Here is a 22476-nt window from a genome sequence, read left to right as displayed (position 1 = left end):
ACCAAGAAAATGGTTTTACCATAGCTAATTTCATTTTAAAACAGAAAAAGCCTTTACATGAGAAACAAAATTTATGTATGATATACTTAGTTCATACAACATTAATAATAAGATATAAATTTTTAATTTATCACACAGCAAGTTATTTTTTTCATAAAAAATTAAAAAATCAAACTATTATTCTAAACATATTTTTGAAATTGCAAATATTTTTTTTTATGTCCAAAGTAGTTGAAATCAATAAAATAAAATTTCAAAACATCTTCCCCGTGTATAAGATTAAATAGTTGTTAATGACAAAAAGAAATATTAATATTGGTAATATTTTTTTAGTCAATTTTAAGTTTTTTTTTTCAAAATTCAGTACAAGTATCATCAATATATATATATATATATATATATATATATATATATATATATATATATATATATATATATATATATATATATATTTTAAAATAAATATTTGCGAAAATTGTTTCTAATAGATATTGAGTCAAATAATCTATGTTGACATTCATTAGAGTTATTTCTTTTTTTATCATATTTGTTGCCGTTTTTTATGGATGTTAACTAAAATTTTTTACAGTATCCATTAACTAAAAAAATACTTATGTAAACCGCGATCATCAAGATTATTTTTACAAACTTTCTAGTGGAAGGTTTCACTGATTTTTTAATCGATGACAATTGAAAATTTTTGTTAGTTGATATAAGAAAAAAAAAAATAAAACAATCCTAATTAATATTTGTTGAAATATTTACATCATTTTAAAAAAAATACAACCTAGATAATAAATAATAATAAAAAATAATCATAACAAACATAAAAAAATCACAAATAAAAAATAATTTACAATTAGAAAATTAATGATTAATCAACGATATAGTACATTAAATCAACGATTAACTAAAGATATATATTTTCACTGATATATATATAGTACAAGAAAAAGACATGAATTTAAAAATATGAAAAATTTATAATTTTTATTTTATTTTATGTAAAATTTAAAAGTTTCTAAATTTAAATTAAATTACTTTAATAATTTTTTAAAATATTTTAATTCATTTTACTCAAACAATATATTTTATTATAAACTATTTTAAATTTCATATCTATTAATAATTTTACCACAGCTTTATATAATTTAAACAAAATTACCTATCCATCTTTCTCCATCGCACCGTCTTCAAATTTGAGCTGGTTCCGAATTGAGAAGAAAGAATGTCAAGAAGTCGATTGTTATGGTTCGGCTTTGGATTCACAACGGCATACGCCTATATGTCCCTATCCGTTTTGCATGACGTGAAGGCTCAGCGTTTTGTGCTTAACCGTTGCTGGGAACGCGTTGACGCTCTTGAAAATAGAATGTCCCAGATGGAATCTTCTTCTCCAAAACCTTCTTCTACTCCCTCCTCCCCTTCAGTTTCTGATAAGGTAATTCATTCTCTTTCTCACTCATTTCTTTCTCTCTCCCTATCTCTTTTTAATTTTGCGCTCAAATCACCTTGTCTAGTTTTGTCATAATTTCTTTCAATGGAGAAATTTCTCACAGGTTAGGGTTTACAATTATTGATCCATTAATACTTGCTCTTACAATTTCTATATTAATAATGGTTTTATTATTTATGGTAAGATAATGGTTGTAACTTGTTTTATACAACAATTTAATTTAATAAAGTATGATATTATGATCTGGATAGTGATGTTTGATTCGTAGAATGAATATAGAACATGAGCTTTGTATAACACTGTTCTTGCTTGAGATCTCATTTTTATAGTCAAAATATTGGGGTAATCCTCATCTTCAGAGTTAATGTTTTGGTTCAAACCCAATTTTTCTGGTGAAGGAACATGTTTGATAAATTTGAATTTCATCATTGCATTTGATAGAACACAACATAATGTTTTCTGTTGCATCTAATTTAACTAGAGACCTTTTTCAATTACAGTTACTTTTAATTCTTTCATGATCACTCACATCTGAGTGTGCATTAAAAAACTTTTATTGTCTTTGACAGGGTGAAGGTCAGATTACTTTCGGGTGAAATGACATAATAAAATAGGTGCCGAGGACACTTTGAGTTTTTTTTTCAGGCTTTTTCCTGGGAAATTAATTAATAGTGTTGAAATTTTTTTTTGAAGACTTTAGAATTTATAACTGTCTTGTTATTCTTGGTAAATTTTTGTGAAATTTGATAAGTTCAAGAAAATTATGTAACCAATATCCTCCTCAAGTTGGTGCTGTAAATAGCATGTGATGAATTTGTGACTTTCTTTTTTGCTACTGTTAAAACTTTTTTGCAGAATTTACAGATTGGACAATAATAACATGGCCAATATGCAGACTTTCCATTATATCATATTTTATTTTATAATTGTGTTTAACTTATTGTGAGGTGCACAAATACAGCAGATATAAATTTGCACAACAAATTTTGTACCTTTAAGAATTTAACTCAGTTTTCACTTTTTCATGAAAAATCTGAAAATTATAAGGAAAAACATAATAAAGCCTAAAGAAATAAATCATAGTCTATGTGAATACCAAGATGGATTGAAGGGTATTTTTATATCACATGCAAATCTTACCATAAGAATCATTGTAAAGCATTTGTTTAAAAGAACACACTTTTTCATTTTTGGAAGAATCTTTAAGTCAAATAAAAAAATCCTAAACAATGGATTATCATTATCTTAAAACTAGCAATGGGAGAACGCTGGAGAAGCAATGGAGAATGCCGGAGAAGAAATGGAGAACAAAGAGACGAATTGCACAACATGAAACCTGAATGTACACAACTAGAATTTTTAAAATAAAAATACATCCAACTAGAATTTTTTAAAATTTTAAAATAAAAATACATCATAAATAGCGTCTATTTAAATAATAAGCATTGTCCCTTGATATAAGGGTATCACAATATATAACCCTTTTAAAAAACACTATTGTTTCATGTTTTTTTTATAGATAGTGCTTATTTAAATATCTGTATTCAGCGCTGTTTATTTCTTATTTTGTAATAGTGAATTATCCATGTGCATACATTTCAAATTTGTATTTCATTTAGCATTCTAACTTTATACTACTCGTTGTTAGGCTAGAGTAGACTTCCATACATGCATGGAATACATTGTTATGGACATTTAAGATTCTTTGTCTTTAATTTTTTATAGCAAAATTGTGCAAAGAATTCAAAATGGCATAACATTGAATTTTGTTTGGAGTGTATCACTCTCTGAAAACAAACTTGATCGAGAGGCTACTTTCGGATGGTAAAGTACTTCTCTATATATTCTTATCCTCAAAACTGATATATAAAATTAAAATGGTGTGCTATAAAGTTCTTATTTTCATTCTGGTGTGTGGGAACTAAGGTGCATGAAAAATCTATGTTGAAAAGAAACAAAAAAGGTAAAAGTCATTGTAAACAGAAGTATAATGCATCCTGATACCTTTAGATGTTTACTGCACTAATGATAATGTTATATATAGTTCGTAATAAAGTATGAATATCAGATAATTTATTTGTTCCATTGAAGGTTTATGGATCCATTAACAAAAAAAGATTATCCAAAATTTACAAAGAAGCATTCCATATTGCTTATTAATTCATTTGATTTTATTAGCATAAACTACTATACTGCTAGATAGGTATATGATGTATCAGAATTAAGAAATTCTCCAATTTCAACCCAAAAAAAAATCTGTATGCATTTCTGGCGGTTTTGGATAAAATCCCAGAAAATTTTCAAACCCAGCTACTTCCGGCGGTTCGTAGAATCCTGGTTAGTTCCGGCAGTTCTCCAAAAACCCCTGAAAAAGGGGCAGTTTGTAGAACCCAGTGGGTGCCGGCGGTTTCCCAGAAACCCCTAATAATAGGGGCGGTTTTAAGGAACCCTGGTTAGTTCCGATAGTTCCCAAAACCCTTGGAAATTGGCAGAAAACTGCCGATAACTTTGTGACGGTGATTTTTGCAATGGTTCTTGTAACCCCTGGAAACGTATTTTTCGGGAGTTAAAACCCCGATAATGTTAAAAATAACCCCTACTAAAATTGGAGACTTTTGTAGTGATTACAAAAAAAAAAAACTAAAAAAAATAATAATCTGTACACATTTTCAGTGATTTTAGCAAAATTCTATTAATTTCGACGGTTTCAGTAAAACCGCCGCTAATTCCAACAGTTTCAGTAAAGCTCCCGCTAATTTCAACGGTTCTAACAAAACCTCCACTAATAATGACGGAGCTTTTTCCAGAGTTTTCCACAACTTTTCCAAGAATTTTCCTAATTCCGAGTAACATACTTTCCGAGAATTAAAACCACATAAAACAAAAATATTTAGTCTGCGTAGAATAAAAGAACATTTAATCTGCGTGTAATGCTTATGAATACAAGTACGAGCTATGGAATACAATCAGACAATATTATGAATACAAGAACATTTATGCTGTGATGGAATAAATCAACAAATGCAATAAACAAACACACTAGCTGAGCTGATGTATTCTCCAATCCCTAAATAGAAGTACATTCTTCCTTCCACCTTCAATAGAACTTGTAATTCGCCATATATAAACCAATATGCAACATTGGTTTATATATAATAAAAGGGGTCTGAAATCATTTTGGTCGAGTGGTTGAAGATTTGGAGGTACTAATCTTAGGAGGTGGTCTTGTTGTATGGATAAGAACATTATGAATGGTTATGGCTCCACTGCTTGAAGTTTCGGACTTGCTACTCTCAGAGGGTGGCCTTGTTGAGTGAGCAAGAACATCCTGAATTCGCTTTTGGGAACTCATTGTGCAATGGCTAAGTAATTCCAATCGGTGTGGGTTGTGTCTATCAATTCTGCAGACACTGCTGAATGCCGATAAAACATGGCAATGCGACTATATTTATAAGGAAGCACGCCTTCATATACAGCATTCATTTAATGTATGGAAATTACGTAAGAAATGGAAATGGTAATTTCACAGAAATTTCTGCTATTTCTTTCGTTTCATATTTGCCGTTTCCTAGGGTTTGTTTGAGAGATGTATAGTTCAGAAGCTGAAATTTTCAAGAATTTTCACCAAGAACGGTTCCAACCTTGCAATTCTGATGTAGTATTTTTTGTTGTAAGTGCCTTCATAAACACCTTGCAGTTTCTAATGTGTAGAAATAAAGGCTGACGAAACTCTCATTGTCAACTATCCGAAGTTTGAAAACGCGCCAAGGACACGGCAAAATACCAATTTTGGCCTTGGAACCAGTGGTGGTGCCTAATATCCTTCTCTGTATTTGCATTTTCTTTTCTGATATTTTCACTATTTAAATTATTTTTTTCATGTTGAGAAAATAAAATTGTTATAGGAAGAACCAACGTAAAATGAGATTTGAAAAGTTAAATTAAAAGCGAAAACATTTAAAATTATAGATAATAGAAAACTAAAAGTTAAGCGGTCACTCCTAAAAGAAGATTAAACACACTGGAATATCTTCCCGCTTTTCCCGTAAATTATATCGAAATTATTGTAAAAATTACGCTCAATTTCTTTCTTGTGTTTTAAGTTGCCTTCTCTTTGACATTATTTCTTTAACAGCTCACTAATGTTTTAGTCTGCGTATAAAATAGAATAGATAAGGCTTAAATGTATTCTAAGAAAATAATAATTTTTTTAGTTTATGTCCTTTTCTGTTATTTTTAAATTTCTAACCTATGACATGAGTTAAAATAGAACCAAAGTATATATATTAACGAGAATTTAAAAAATGTCACCGCGCTTCGATTTTTTTTGTCAACCAAAGCATAATAAACATGTTACAATCTTCTTTTCTTTTACTAATGTGTCTTTTACCGGTACCCCAAACAATTTGAAGTGAAAGCAACAAAGAATTTTAGGATTTTGATTAAGAATATTCAAAACTATTTAAGTTAGCTTGGAGTAAAGTGTGAAGATGTGCTTTGCAGATATACTCCACCTTACACCCCAAACAATTAGATTTTCACTTTAATTGCATTATGGTTTCCAACTCAAAGTATTCTTAAAATAATTTCAAGAAAGGAAATTTAGAAAAAAAAACATTTTAAACCAATTCATTCTCTCTTGTTGATGAACAGAGTCATCCATTTTTTTCTAAAAGATATATCCAATAACAAAGAATAAAGAATGTATGCGCAATATAGTATTAGTCCGCAATGTGACCTTAAGCGTCCGCCTACACAAACGTGATAACTAACAACCAAATACGCTAATACGTGTGCCTTCAGGACGGTACCAAGAGGGCTAGGCTTCCAAGTTGGCACTCACAACAAAATCCATCCGAGAAAGGGAACATTATTAACCATTTGTTAGAATTTATGAAACTCGTACCAATAATTAATAACAATAAACCATTATAATTCATCAGTTTCCAATATTCTTAGAATAGTAAAGAGAAAGCGTAACACCATTTTGCATCTATAAATATACCAGGCAATTTAATAAAAAAATCACTTTAAGTACTTATGACTCATCATCTGTGCACATCGTTAGCTAAAACGAAATATAGAATATTGGTATACTGATGTTATTAATGAAAATGTTTATACAAATACAACAAACAAACATTGGACCTTCATAAAAGCTACTAATTCCATCTTGAACGTACAACAAAATTAATGGCATGAGATCATTTTGGCCTTCTAGCAAAAACCTGTTGGACAGTAGGCAACTTAGTCCCAGTGGTTGGAGGTTTGGAGTTAGGAGGTGGCCTTGTCGTAGGAGCAAGAACATTCTGAATGCTTGTCTTCTGGGAACTCATTCTGTCAAAATTACTTTAATTTGGTGTTGGTTTTAATTTGTGTATGGAAAATGAAACATGGGCATGTAGGTGGTATGTATTTATAGCCATTCTAGGTGAACCTGCCTCCATTAATTTGTTCAATTAATGCATGGAAGTTACCAAATGATTTATGGTGTAATATACAAAGAAATTCCTGTTATTTTCATGTTTAATTTACAAACTTTGAAATATAAGGGTTTGCGTGATCATATGTATATGTATATGTAAGTAGCTTGCTGCACAAGGATAAATCCACGGTGAATGGGGCCCAATCATGTAATTAACAATAAGTATAAATGTTTATGTAACTTCAGATAACAAGTTTGCCCTAAGCTGTAGAATTCGTGACGAAAATTCTCATTCTCTAATGTTCAAAGTGTTGAACTTTGAATACGCGCCATGCATGGACACACCAGCCACCTACAATTTCATGCCCTTTTCCTTTTGTGTGTGGCCCTCGTATATCTCTCTTCATTTACATCTTCATTTCCCATCATTTTCACTTTTCTATTTTACCTTTACATAATACGAACAATGTGAAATTTTTACTTTTTTAGATAAAATTTGAAATTTTCTAATTTTAGACCATTTAATTATTTTAATAAAAGAATTATTTTTAATTTCTTTTAAATTATATCACCTAAAAATCTAATATGCGATAAAATATTTTAAATTCTTTGAAAATAGATGAATTATCTCATTAAAACATATATTGGTTTGTCCCCCATCAACATTCTCAATTCAATGCCCTTATACCCTATTAGAAAAATCCCCTTTCAAACTTTCTTTGTGTGCAAACCCAATAAATAGCATAAATGTTTTATACTTTGGGTCTTTAAATATGTTCTCCTTCTACAGTATACTATTGGAGAGTGAAAGCTTAAAGTTGTATAAGTACATTAGAAAGGGGTATTGCCGACAACAACAATAACGGGAGTTTTGTTTCCTATTTTTACTTTTCAAAAAGGTTTATACAAGAGAAATCAAAGAGACAATTTAACTACTATTTGTTTGTATGAATCAAAACTTGAATTGGAGTTCATTTGATTTGGTTCTAGGTTATAATTAGCTCATAAATAAATTAAGTTATAGAAGCTTATGTAAGTTCTCTAAATTTTCATATTTCAACTTGTGTATAATTTAATGATGAGAATATTCATTCTATTTTTATTTCTACTAGTGAGTAGGGAGAAGTAGGTCAAACATATACTTATAGTATAATTGGTTAATAATTAACAAAATCAAACAATTTAACAATGGCAAAATAGAGGAATGATCCCATAGATATAGTAGGATTTTTATTAAAAGAATTCATTTGAATAAAAAACACTATTGTAATGCTTATGAATACAATTATGAGTTGTGATGGAATACAATCAGACACTATTACGAATACAAGAACATTTATGCTGTGATGGATTCTCCGATCACACTAGCTGAGTTGATGTATTCTCCGATCACACTAGCTGAGTTCATGTATTCTCCGATCCCTAAATAGAAGGACATGCTTTCTTCCACCTTCAATAAAACTTGTACTTCGCCATATATAAACCAATCTGCAACATTGGTAGGGGTTTGAAATCAATTGGGTCGAGTGGTAGAAGGTTTGGAGGTACTAATCTTAGGAGGTGGTCTTGTTGTATGGATAAGAACATTGTGAATGGTTATGGCTCCACTGCTTGAAGTTTTGGACTTGCTACTCTCATAGGGTGGCCTTGTTGTGGGAACAAGAACATCCTGAATTCGCTTTTGGGAACCCATTGTGCAATGTCTATTAATTCTGCAAACACTGGTGAATGCCGATAAAACATGGCAATGCGACTATGTATTTATAAGAAAGCATGCCTTCATATACAGCCTTCATTTAATGCATGGAAATTACGTAAGAAATGGAAATGGTAATTTGCACAGAAATTTCTGCTATTTCTCTCCTTTCGTATTTGCCTTCCTAGGTTAGTGGCAGAAGCTGAAACCTTCATGAATAGTTCCAACCTTGGCATGCTAGTCATTCTCTTGTAAATGCCATGCTAGACAGACTTAAACATTACGCGGTCACTCCCAAAACATTAAACACACAAGGAATTTCTTCTCGCTTTCGCGTAGATTATATCGAAATTATTTTAAAAATTACTCGCTTTCTCGCTTTCTAATTTTTTTAGTCCTTATTGTTAATTTACTACTAAAAATATAAAATATAAATTAATATGCTTTAATTTTAATCAGATTATTCATGTATTTATTATTTAATAAAACACAAATTTTATTTCTTTATCACATTGATTTATATTTCTTTTCTTTATATTAATTTTTTGGGTTAAATATGTTTTTAGTTCCTAAATTATCAAACGATTTTGTTTTTTGTCTCTCTTTCAATCTAAGGTACTTTTTGGTCCTTTTCCGTTAGAAAACCATAATTTTTTTTCCTTAAAAACCAACGGCGTTAAAAAAAAGTTGAGTTGACTAACGGTAGAGTGTCATGTCATTTTTTCTCTGACAGTCAATTTCCAAATCCTTAGTGGTTCAATTTGATAATCTCATTTCAAAGTGTTTTTGCTAGAGTGTTTCGAGTTTTGCATTTGAGTTTGTTTTTATTGAAGTGTCTCTAGTGTTTGTTGTTAGTTGTTGTTATAAGAGTTGATAAGACAAAAATCTTTTGTGATTAAAGAGTAGACAATGCTAAGATCATTTTGAAGTGGTTTAAGAATAAATAAAGTATATATTCTTTATTATTAAGTGTTGATGGGTTGTGATGAAAAAAATACGAAAAGATCATTCTAATATTCAGCTTGAAAAAAAAAATAGTGTCATATTCAAGAATGAGAAAGTGAATCATAAATTACGATATTAATAGCCTTAAGTTATTCTGATAAAATCAATTTAAACTCTTATAATTCAAAACTCTAAAAGTTTTCGTAAAGAAAAGATTCAAATTTCTATCAAAATCTATATTGAAACACTATCAGAGTTGACTTAGTTGATTCTAACATTTTACAAAAAGATTAAATGTTTTTAAATAAACAAAATTAAAAAGTGTGAAATTATTTTTAACTTGTTTAACAAATAGCAACTTAGTCCTAGTGGTTGGAGGTCTGGAGTTAGAAGGTGGCCTTGTCGTAGGAGCAACAACATTCTGAATGCTTTTCTTCTGGGAACTCATTCTGTCAAATTTCCTTCAATATGGTGTTGGTTTTAATTTTTGTATGGACAATGAAACCTGGGAATGTGGGTGGTATGTATTTATAGCCATTAGGGGAATTATCCTCCATTAATTTGTTCAATTAATGCATGGAAGTTAGCAATTAATTGATGGAAGAATTTCCTGTTATTTACCTGTTTAATTTACAAACTTTGAAATATATGGGTTTGTGTGAGCATTTGTATATGTAAGTAGCTTGCTGAACAAGGATAAATCCACGGTTAATGGGGCCCTAAGCTGCAGAAACCGTGACGAAAATTCTCATTCTCAAATGTTCCAAGTGCTGAATTTTGAATACGCACAAGCCACCTACAATTTCGTGCCCTTTCCCTTGTGCCCTTCATATATCTCTCTCTCCATTTACCTCTTCATTTTTCCATTTATTTTCACTTTCTCTTTTATCTTTACGTAATACGAACAATTTGATTTTTTTTTTCTTTTTTACTTTTAAACGATTTAATTATTTTAATAAAAGTTTAGCTTTCCAATTTATTTTGAATTATATCACCTAACAAATCCAATTTGTGATAAAATATTTTAAATTCTTTAAAAAAGTGAATTATCTCATTAAAACAATTATTGGTTATCCCTACATAAGATTATCCCCCATCACCCATTTGAAAAATCCCCTTTCAAACTAGCATTATTTCAATCCACATCTATGTTATCTAATCTCTCTTTTACTAAACCAACCTTAAAAAGCGAATTATGATAATTTGGATAGAGTTGGGGATGTCTATGATAAACTTACATGATTGAAAACAACACCCCATGAGGGAAAGAAAGTAAACATTGTTGAGTATGAGTTACTTAAAATATAGCATCAACTGTGGCTTCTATGGCTTGTGTGTAAATTAGTGGTTTTTAAACACTCATGATTGTCACGTTCATATAGAGGTACATACACACCCTTAAAACAAAGTTTCAGCATTAGCAGCGTTAGACCATAGTATGTGATGCTGCTTTACCTTCACCTATATTCAACCCAACCCTTGTTGTGTATACCAACACTTTGTAGTAAATCCATCACAATTATATAACAATCTAATACAATATTGCCAATGTAAATGATTATAGAAACATCGCATTCCCCATATTTTGTATCCTATAGCCACACTTATACCTATTCATGTTCATCTCTCAACTACTCTCATCTAATAGATTTTAAGCACTATATTGGGTCAATACACCACCGGAAGGTTATAAATCGCATTCATAATGTGCACAACCTTAATTATTAGACCTATTTTGGTAACATACTAGATACCAAGGAGATAAAAAAAAATTAAAGAAGATACCAAGGAGATAAAAGAATTAAAGAAAAATACCTTAATCGACAGTGATGATTTTAAGAAATTTTTCCCTCAAACATGAAAACCTTACATGTGTATCCACACCGAAACTGATATTTGTTGTGTCAATTGACCCGTAAAACAAGAAGATGTAACCACGGGAAAACCAATAAAATAAAAAAATCATTGAAGAGAGAACTATCAATATAGCATGCGTCACCTAGCTTTTGATTATGTCTTAATCAATTTTATATATTATTACATTTTTATTAATTTTATTTTTGGTGTTAGCAAAAAAGGTTAATTAACATCCAAAAAAATACCAATGTCATATCGAGAGACGTTAATTAACGTCGAAAAAAATATGACGTTGATTGACATCAAAAATTGCATTTCTCAACGTTAATTGACGCCAGAAATTACTAATTTTCGACATCAATGAACGTTGTTTATTGTCATTTTCTAATGTCAATCAACTCCTTTGTTTTTTTAATAAATCGTAATCATTTTTACAACTTTACAAGACTTAAAAAGTAGAAAACGAGCAAATGTAGTCGAGTTTTGACATTTTATATATCCAGAACCAAACTATGAAGTATGAACTATAAACAAAAGGTATTACAAGTGAATGATGTTACAGTAAATAGTAGTGTATATTGACTATTAACTTGTGATTTTTGGTTTTGATAGTTATGGGTTTTTTTTTGTTGATTTTTTTTTACCACTTCTTAGAATTCCTATTTCAGGGGAAAAACTCCAAGAGCCCTTACTATGGGTCTTTGTGAAGTATAAAAATTATTTGAAAAGTCAATTGTGAAAGATCTTTAAAGAACCATTACATTTGCTCCAGGTTGTTGATTTGGCAGTATTATATACTGATTTGGGGCAAAAATCATTTTCAATCATGTGGCAGCGTGCATAGGTGATAACTGTTGAAAATAGAATGGCTTAATTTCTTACACCAAGAGGGGGGTGAATAGGTGAAATGTAAAAACAATGTTTTCTTTAAATTTTTTTCGCAAAGTGGATGCCTTTAAAAGCTTTCTTGAAACGCAAGGAAAAATATATGTTTATGCAGCGAAAATTAAATCGATTTAGTATAGTAAGAAGTCAACTGAATAAAAGAGTGCAGGGATAGAAAGATCAAACGCTGAGTTTTTATACTAGTTCGGCCAAGCCTACATCCAGTGTCCTTCCAACCACAGGAAGCCAATGCACTATAATGATCAAGGTTTTTACAACAAGACTTTTATAGCGACCTCACGTCAAAAATATAAAACACCTCTCTAACCCTCTAATCAAAATATAGGCATATACAAACAGACTAGCAGCAAGAATCCCCTCTCCTGCAGTCCAGACCCTTTGAGCCACCCTTAAAGTCAAGAACGCAACACGCTCTTCTTCCTGTAATCACAATAGGGAACCTCAATCCAATCTTCACAAGATTGTAGTCTCTGATCTTTCAGTTACACCCAATGTGCAGATATGATCAGCCTTTGTAAGTGCAGTTAACTTGTTCTTCAAGAATCCACAAGTAGATGATCACCACGATCACTTCTTGTTTCTTGGAGCTCTTTCTCTGTTTCTGTAAGAATACATCTTCTGCAAAAGATATCACAAACTGTTAGATTCACAAAAGTTCTTACAGAATTCCAATTCGCGTCTATTTATAGATTTTCACAATTCTGACGCATTTTAATCGACTAAGCTACTAATGCAATCGAATATAGCAATTCAGTTAAAGCAGTTAGCAGCAATCAATGCAGTTAATTGAATGTACAATTAATTCAGTCGAATCTCATTTAATGCTTGGTCAACATATTAAAAATATAGTCGTTATAACACTTAATTCAAGCATTAACAGAATTTCAAAACTGTAACAGACTTAGTCGAATGCAGGTTGCATGTAATCGACTATGTAACACAGTTAAACAAAGTTTTGAAAAACTTTCACTTTGAAAATCTCACAGCACACTTTGAAAATGGTTTATGCAAAACCACGAGTTTTAATCGACTCATCCCATAATGAAGTCGACTTAAAACTGTTGTTTTGCCACACAATTAAAAGTTCAACATAAGTGCTTGTGATTTTCCTTTTATAAAACATCAGACATGCATTCACCAATAAAATCAATTATATATAGCACACTGAAATGCAATGTATCAACACAATCATGTTCTCAATGCTTTAAACAGATTTACACAATGATTAAAACATATAGCATGTAAGCAATAGAACATGTAACACATAAACAGCACATGTGTTATTAATTATGTTGTCATCATAAAAAACCAGAAGCTCTGAGATTGTAGGTTCAGCTAAACCAGTGCTCCCCTATCAACAATCTCAACAATCTTCCCCTTTTTTGATGATGCACAACCATGATTAATAAACAACCATGTTGTACAAATCAAATCATATCATATCAACATGTATCAGAGCAAATGATCAAAATGTATAAGAGAAAACATTGAAATGTCTCATTTTGATTCAGAGCAAAAAATATCAGTTCATATCAGAGCAAACAACAATCAGAGCAAAATATCAGATATCAGAGCAATTCTCTATCATTCTCCCCCTTTGTGCATTAGCAAAAAAGGTATGTCTTATGATATTGATATGCTAATAAACAGTTAGTAAGAGATGCATCAATAAATCAAATTAATCAAACAATAATGCTCCCCCTGTCCCATCTAGGGCGCTGGGTTCCATTTGTTACGCAAACTTGGCGCCTAGGCACCCCAACCAGTGCGTTGAGTGCCATTTGGTTTGGACATCCTACGCTTGGGTGCCCCATCTAGGGCGTTGAGCACCATCCAGTTTCGCAGAGCTCGCGCCTGGGCGCCCTCCTATTTGGGCGCTGAGCACGACATTTGCTGATGTGACACCCTAGACCTATTTATGGCTACCATGCAACGAGAGAGCCATCTTTTGGCGGCTGAAACAAACACACGTTCTTGGAGCACTTGGAGCAAGCTTGGGTGTGTGGGAACTCTTCATTCTTCTTCCTTGGGTCTCCTTTGCTTTCCATTTCTTCCATTATAAGCTCAAGCTCTCCATGACAATGGAGAGCTAACTTCATTTTTTTTGGGGGAACGATGTAACCTCGGAACTTCATGTATATGAACATGCTTTGAATATATATTTAGCTTCTTGCATTGAATGCTAGTGGTTTTTCTCCTTTTCATAATGCTTGTTATGTTTTTTGCCATTCATGACTTGATTTTTGGGGTTTGTTTGATATTGGAAAATAGCTCATGAACCTTGACTTGGAGTAAGCTACCTAAAGGAAATAGTATCTAGGAGTGGAGCTTAGACCTCTAGTTGTCATAACAAGCATTATGTTTTGGCTACAAAAATTCATTTCACTATTCACGCATTATGTTTAATCGCATTTAAACCTTACCAAATGGAATCATTCTTAGTCTTAATTAGTTAAGAAATTATACGATCGTTTAGTGTTACACGAGTCTCTTGGGATACGATATTCAGTCTTACCGGTTTATTACTTAATACGATTCGGTACGCTTGTCGAGGTCTTAACAATAGTCGATTGTTGCTTCTAGATTTTCCAAAAAAAGTCATTTTCTATTTTTCGTCAATTTTTTTTTTTGTTTTTTCAAACTTTGTAAAAATATTTCACATACTTAAACTTTGAATTTTGATCTAAAACTTTTTGTGGGGGCTTCTCATGATATTTTGGCATGTTGAACAAATTTGCAGGTCATTTGTTGTTTTGAATATACTCTCAGTTTTACTCTAAGTTTGAATTTATACGGTGTATGAACAACAAGCAAGTTCACCATTACCAATACCAATATGTTCAACCAATTTATAGCCCGTAAAAAAAGAAAAGGAAAATGAAACTAAACTTCTTGACGGTGTGTTCGCGGAAAAAAGTGTTGTCGGTAGTGAGAGAGAAAGGATAATGCGCCTATGCTTCAAATACTACCTTTGCACAAAAAACCAATCGATCAAAACAAAAGAAAATCATACCTAAATTTTTAATGAATTCACTAACATATAATGTTTGAAAAAGTGATATTCCAACGTCTTATACCTGTTTTACGTAATACATGACTATATTTTCACATTCATGTCAAAGATTTTCGTGAAAATTATCCAATATGACGTCGAAAAATATAAATTACGAAGTCAAAATTAAACATTTATTTACAAAATGTCACTGGTCATATTTTTTCGTTGGCTTTTTTTTGCATTGTGATGTTGAACGCGAGACGTCAAAGCACTTATTTTTACTAGTGATCGAGAATTCCCAATGAACGATAACCATGGGGGATGCCTACTTCAAAAACATCAATCAATTTTCTTTTGGTTGAAATGGTGCAAAACTCAATACCATACGAATTGGGTTGTCGAAGCCCTCAATTCAAACCACAGTTGGGAGTTTCCAATCAGTAACAAACCAAATGGCCCATATAAGGGATGCTTTAGCAATCCCTAGAGTTGAAACTATTGAGATACCTCATGTGAACAAATAATGTCGATCGGCAGGAGAATGTTAGTTTGGGGATTCATGACATATGTAGAATAAAGGGTGACAAATCGTGGATATAAACATACTAATAAATGCTGGGAACAGGAAAATAACAAGGTCAATGTTGATCATTGCAATTTGGTCACCTCTCTCGTTGATTTCCTTATAAATTTTTGTTTTATCATTGGTAATTTAGTTTCCAACAATTTAATTTCATTCTCCATCATTCTCTTCTTCATCTATCATTCTCCCCTTTATTTTTATTTTTGGATTCTTCCATCAATCCACACTTAACAACAAAAATAACAAAAATGTCATCTCTAGACACAAATGCATGATTTGTTAACTATACTCAAGGTAACGGCAAGTGAATTAAGATTTTTGTGATCTTGATCTACAATGTAAGCGAACTGTCTATGACAATTCTCATAGTGGGTGCATAAAACACTCAAACACTTTAATCAAACTGAAAATCACCAAGTTTGCTAGTCCACTATAAACAAACTCCCGTTGAGTAATTGGATTCACTAAATGACATTGTGTGAGCATCTAATCTAAATCCTTGAGAAACACTCACATTCCTCTTTTTCATCCACACACTTTCTTCTACAATTTTTACTATCTTCTTCATCTATAATATTCTCTTCTTCTTCATCCATATTATTCTCCTCATCTTCTTCCTTCCTACTCATTTCTTCCATCCATATTAATTCTCTTATACACATCCATCCTTTTCACCCATTATAATATTTTTTTGTCATATTTATTGAATGGAAGTATTACACAAAATTTTTTCTTTTATAATTAACTGTTATTAATTTCAGTTAAGCCGACACTAAATTAAATCAATTTTAAAATAAAAATGCATTATTAATGACTTAGTAATAGTTAATTACTTTAATTAAAAAGTCAATTTAAAAAATACTTATGAGTTAGGATCGGCTTGTTAGAATCGATTTTAAAAGATGCTAACAAGTTACATCTATGATTTTAGTGTGCATGCAAGTGCAACCCAAATTTGACACTAACAATTATTTAACGAATGTCGACTTTTTTTTGTTAGTGTTGATTTTTCACCGCTGAATATTCTAAAGTGTTATTTTCTATCCATCTTTCCGTTAATGTATTATTGGCCGTCATCATCTCTATTGTCTAATATGCCAATTTTGGTGATAATTTCATTTTTGTTATAATTAAAATTCCCAAGAAACTACATTATACTTTTAAGTCCTTATTCAATTATTTCAATTTCTTCTTCAAAGATGATTACTTTAATAGGTTATAACACTTGTACGTACACAACACACAACATGCTATAGGTAGATGAAAGGTTTATACATAAATAAGAAAAATTAAGCAGACTATCTAACTACTCAAGCTACTCAAGGTATGTTTAGGCATAATACAAACAATGTTTTGTAATCTTAGATAAAAACTACTATTTATTTGTATTAATTAAAACTTGTTCATTTGTCTTTGTTCTTCTTGGTTAAAACTACCATATATATGTAAATTAAATTATAGAAACCTATACAAGTTGTCTAATTTTTTATATTTACAATTCTATTTTTTATTCTACTAGTGAGAATGGAGAATTTAATCAAACATATCTTTTTTTTATTATATTGAAAACTAAATATTATAAAGGAAGTGCTTAGGGTGTTCTTACCCTTTAAATTACTCCGTACACAAGTAATACTACTAAAGAAAAAGTACAAATAAATCATTCCCAAAGGACAAAAGAAAAATATTGAAACAATGATATTATCGTATCAGTCTTCTCCTATCATTACAAAATATCAATACAATTAATTCAAACCACCTAAGGGTCAAACATATATCCTTATAATATAATTGATTTTGTTTCCAATTTGTTATTATTTTCATTTTATATTATAATTAACAATTTCAAACAATTTAACAATGGCGAAATAGAGGAATGATCCCATAGATATAGTAGGATATTTATTAAAAGAATTCATTTGAATCAAACAAATAATATAACAGATACTATTGTAATGCTTTCCATATATGCACCAATCTGCAACATTGGTTTGAAATCATTTGGGTCCAGTGGTTGGATGTTTGGAGTTACTAGTCTTAGGGGGCGGTCTTGTTGTATGGATAAGAACATTCGGAATGGTTATGCGCCCACTGCTTGAAGTTCTGGACTTGCTACTCTCAGATGGTGGCCTTGTTGTGGGAGCAAGAACATCCTGAGATGGTGGCCTTGTTGTGGGAGCAAGAACATCCTGAGATGGTGGCCTTGTTGTGGGAGCAAGAACATCCTGAATGGCTCGCTTTTGGAAGCTCATCGTACAATGGCTAAGTAATTGAAATCGATGTTGGTTTTATGTATGAATCTGCAAACAATGGTTAATGTCGATAAAACATAGCAATGCAGCTTTATTTATAAGGAGGCGTGTAGTATTCATTTAATGCATGGAAATTACGTAAGAAATCGAAATGGTAATATACACAGAAATTTCTGTTATTTCTCTCTCTTCATACTTGCTGTTTACTAAGGTTTGTGTGAGAGATATATGTAGTTTGTGGCAGAAGCTGAACCCTGCATGATCTGGCTCCAAGAACTCTTCCAACCTTGCCATTTTTTCTTGTAAGTGCCTTCGTAAACGCGTTGCAGTTTCTGATATGCCGAAGTAAAGGATGACAAACAAAATGACTTTCTTCTCTCTCTGTTTCACATTAGAGAAAAAAAAAGCAAAAAGAATTAACTAAATATTAAAAATATAAAGTTGTTATTATATTACATCTTAATAAATTAATTTTATTTTGTGTTTAAATTTGAAATAATGTTTTTGATTTCAAATATTTAAAGCTTAAAAGCATACACCACTGTTCCCTTCCCATAATGACCCGCGAGGGGAAATTATTTTTGTCCAACAAATTTAGTTTCATTCTCTTTAAGTTCCACTTACTCAAATTATAGAACATAAATTCATCATTTTGTTTCTTTTCTTAAGTTTTCTAAATACACTTAACAACCTATATGTAATTAATTGCTTTTAGCTACCAAAAACCCCAACCTTGTCAAAATTAAGGCATTGAAACGTACAAAGAAAAATTAAATTCCTAATAATCACTCATTTTCTTAGTTATATTATAAATTGAAATGCATAATTTATCTCAAATTTTCTAAATATAATAGTATTTAACAATTGGTCAAACGAATTTCTTGATCATTTCACATTATATTTTTTGGTTGACTTTTTATTTATTTTTAATTCTTTCAATCATTATTTATTTCAGTTTCTAAACTAATTTTTTCTTCGTTTAGATAAATTATAGCATAATTTAAATTTTTAGAATATTTATTGATTATGCATTTTAATTATATATAAAAAAGGAAACAGTTACATATAGAAAATAGAATAATTCAACTAAAACTAAAATGGAGTGGGTGTGTAAGATGAATGACGCGGTCACTCCTAAAAGATTAAATGTCTTCCTGCTTTCGCGTAAATTATATTGGAATTATTGTTAAAATTACACTCAATTTCTTTCTTGTGTTGTAAGTTGTCTTGACTTTGATGTCATTTCTTTAACAATTAACTAATTTTTTAGTCTGCGTATAAGGCTTCGATATATTCTAAGTCAATATCATATATTATTTTTATATTCCTAATATTTTTAATTCTTATTGTTAGTTTAGAATAAAAATATATAATATAAACTAATATTATATTTATTGTATTTATTATTTTATAAAACACTGAATATTTAATACAAAAATAAAAACCAAATTTCACTAGTACAAAAATTGCGTAAAACGTTGAATATTTTGGACTTTTAGTGGCGAATGACGTCATATTAGGAGACGTTAAATTTACGTCAAATTTTATCGATGGAATTTTACCGATGGAATTATTTTCATCGTTACCGACGGATTTTATCGACGAATGTAAAAAATATAATTACCGACCGATATTTATCCTTCGACAATTACCGACGGCTAAATCCGTCGATAATACATATTGTAGTTACCGACGAACTAACTCGGAATGAATGGAGAAGAGGTTCCTCCTAACCAAGTTGTGGAAAAGATCTTGAGAAATCTGACAAATGATTTTGAAAGTATCGTGGTCACTATTGAAGAGACAAAGGATTTTTCAACTCTCCCTGTGGAGGAGTTAGCTGGGTCATTAAAATCCCACGAATTGATGAAGAAAAAGAAAAGGAGGGAATCCGACGATCAAGCACTACAGGTACAGTTTGACTCGAATAAATCTCAGATTACTCAAAGTTGAGGTCCTGGAGGTAGATAAGGAGGAGGACGAGGACGAGGTGGACGTGGCCGAGGTAATTTTGAGAATGATAATGAAGAGCAAACCGGTCAGCAGAATTGGTGTGACAGAGGACAAGGAAAAGGCTGAGGAGATCGGTCAGGAATTGAGTGTTTTAAGTGTGGCAAGTATGAACACTATGCAAACGAGTGTAGATCAAGCAAGTGCTACAATTGTGGCAAGGTTGGTCATATTGGAAAGTATTGCAAGACCGAGACAAAGGGGGAGATGAATCTCGTTACTGAAGATGTTGAAGAAGAGTGTGAAATCATGTTGATGGCAAAGAGCTCAGATGCAATGGACATGGAGAGCCCAATCACAGCAATGGATGAAGTGATCTTAGTAAAGGATGCAACAATTGTGGAGAAGGAAATCCTAGAGAAAGAACTCAAACAAAAAGATGAAGAGATTCAACGGATAGGGAGGCTTCTAGATGAAGCTAATGAAATTATGAATTAACAAAGGGTTGAGCTTGAGAAGCTGAAGAAGGCAGCTCTTGAAAAGGAAGAGAAAGCATCTAGCGTTCTTGAACCAGATAAAAATAGGGAAGAAGAAGATGAAGAAGAGATGAAGGTTGATGAGATTTCTACCAACTTGGTATGGTATCTAGATACTGGGGAAAGCAATCATATGTGTGGAAACAAGAACTTATTTTATAAACTCATACTAAGGTGGAGGCTAAATTTATGTCTTTTGGAGATGACTCCAAGGTAGCCGTGAAAGGGCGTGGAACAATCCAACATATGCAGAAGAATGGACGAGTTGGAGAGATTAGGGATGTTACTATGTTCTAGAGCTGAAGAGAAATATTTTAAGCATGGGTGAGATAATTGAAAAAGGAAATTTAGTTTTTATGAAAAATCAGGTACTGTATTTAAAGGATAAGCACAGTCGTCTAACAACCCAGGTAAAAGCAAAGAAGAACCAGTTGTAGGAGTTGGAGCTAAAAATCATGGAGAGAAGATGCAAACCCGGAGTGGGATGATGCACATGGAAAGCCGAACGAAGGAAGAAAGAATTTAAGTTTATAGGGGAGTTTGTTGGGATAAACTTAACTTTCAGGGTTTTATTAATAATTTACAATATTATTTTATGATAGATTAAACAACAAGACTCAATTTCAGGAAAATATCAGAGTGCGTATATTGTGAGATTTTCTCATCAGTGGTATTTGTAGGGAGGTTAAACACACACACATAGATCTTCACACTGGTAAGATATTGTCGCTTTGGGTCAAGCTCTCAAGGATTTGCTTTTGGTACCACTCCAAAAGGCCTTTAACCAATGAAGGTATCTTATGTGTATATAAACATATGTCCATCTCTTATTTTGTCCAATGTAGGACTTTGTTTGTACCCAACATCCTCTCCTCAAACAAAGGACTATGGTTCTGCACCTCTCCTACAGTGAAAGTCTTTTCTTATCCTCGAGTACACCATGGTCAACATTAAGCATCTCCTTGCCCTCTTTGACGATCCATGGTCACAACATTGAGCATCTCTTGCTCTCCACCTCTCATGATACATTAGGCCACCTGCCAGGCTTCACCTTATTATGGAGAGACGTATTCGTCTGAACCCGGTCACCATACCTGAACCATGGGCTCTGATACCATTTGTAGGGAGGTTAAACACACACACATAGATCTCCACACTACTAAGATATTGTTCACTTTGGGTCAATCCCTCACAGATTTGCTTTTGGTACCACTCTAAAAGGCCTCTTACTAATGGAGGTATCTTATGTGTGTATAAACTTATGTCAATCTCTTATTTTGTCCGATGTGGGGCTTTGTTTGTACCCAACATTTCAGTCGAATTTTGTTAATATACGACATTAACTTAACGTCAAATTTTTTCAATATTGGACATTAATCATTTTTTTTAATTAATTGTGATCCTTTTTTACAACTCTACAAGACTTGAAAAAGCAAAAAAACAACAAATTTCAGATTTTGGGATTTTATAAAGCATGAACTATGAAGGTGTAGTGTAGTATCAACAACAAACAATAATAACCAACAACAAACAAGTTCAACTAAACAACAACAACAAACAAGTTCAACTGAACAACAACAACAAACAAGTTCAACTGAACAACAACAACAAACAAGTTCAACAAAAAAAACAACAAACAAGTTCAACAACTAAGTTCTTCAAAATGAAAACGAAAACGAAAACTAACCTTCAAAAGGTGGGTTCGTTGGAATAAAGTTTCGTTATCGTGAAAGAGAAAGCAGAATGCGCCTATGAAGGACAAACACGAAAATAATCGGTTAAAACAAACAAAAATCATACATAAAGTAATTAATTAACATGCATTTGTATCAAATGAAAGAAAGATTACATGTGATGCTCGTCAAACTTCGTTTG

General features: G+C 31.6%; 2 protein-coding genes across 2 annotated transcripts; one reads left to right on the top strand and one right to left on the bottom strand.

Annotated features, from left to right (window-relative positions):
• Positions 1-1221: 1221 nt before the first annotated feature.
• Positions 1222-2207, top strand: LOC108347861 (uncharacterized). The gene is made up of 2 exons (XM_017587307.2): positions 1222-1441; positions 2026-2207. Exons 1-2 carry the CDS (start codon positions 1229-1231, stop codon positions 2050-2052), a joined length of 240 nt encoding a protein of 79 aa, XP_017442796.1. The 5' UTR covers positions 1222-1228; the 3' UTR covers positions 2053-2207.
• A 2008-nt stretch (positions 2208-4215) lies between these two features.
• Positions 4216-6828, bottom strand: LOC108347849 (uncharacterized). The gene is made up of 2 exons (XM_052872089.1): positions 6664-6828; positions 4216-4898 (listed from the first exon to the last, which is right to left on the bottom strand). The coding sequence occupies exons 1-2, from the start codon at positions 6790-6792 to the stop codon at positions 4629-4631; spliced, it is 399 nt and encodes a 132-aa protein (XP_052728049.1). The 5' UTR covers positions 6793-6828; the 3' UTR covers positions 4216-4628.
• Positions 6829-22476: the final 15648 nt, after the last annotated feature.

The sequence above is a fragment of the Vigna angularis genome, chromosome 1 (assembly GCF_016808095.1).
Source record: "Vigna angularis cultivar LongXiaoDou No.4 chromosome 1, ASM1680809v1, whole genome shotgun sequence".
Classification (NCBI taxonomy): domain Eukaryota; kingdom Viridiplantae; phylum Streptophyta; class Magnoliopsida; order Fabales; family Fabaceae; genus Vigna; species Vigna angularis.
This window is presented reverse-complemented; position numbering and strand designations above follow the sequence as displayed.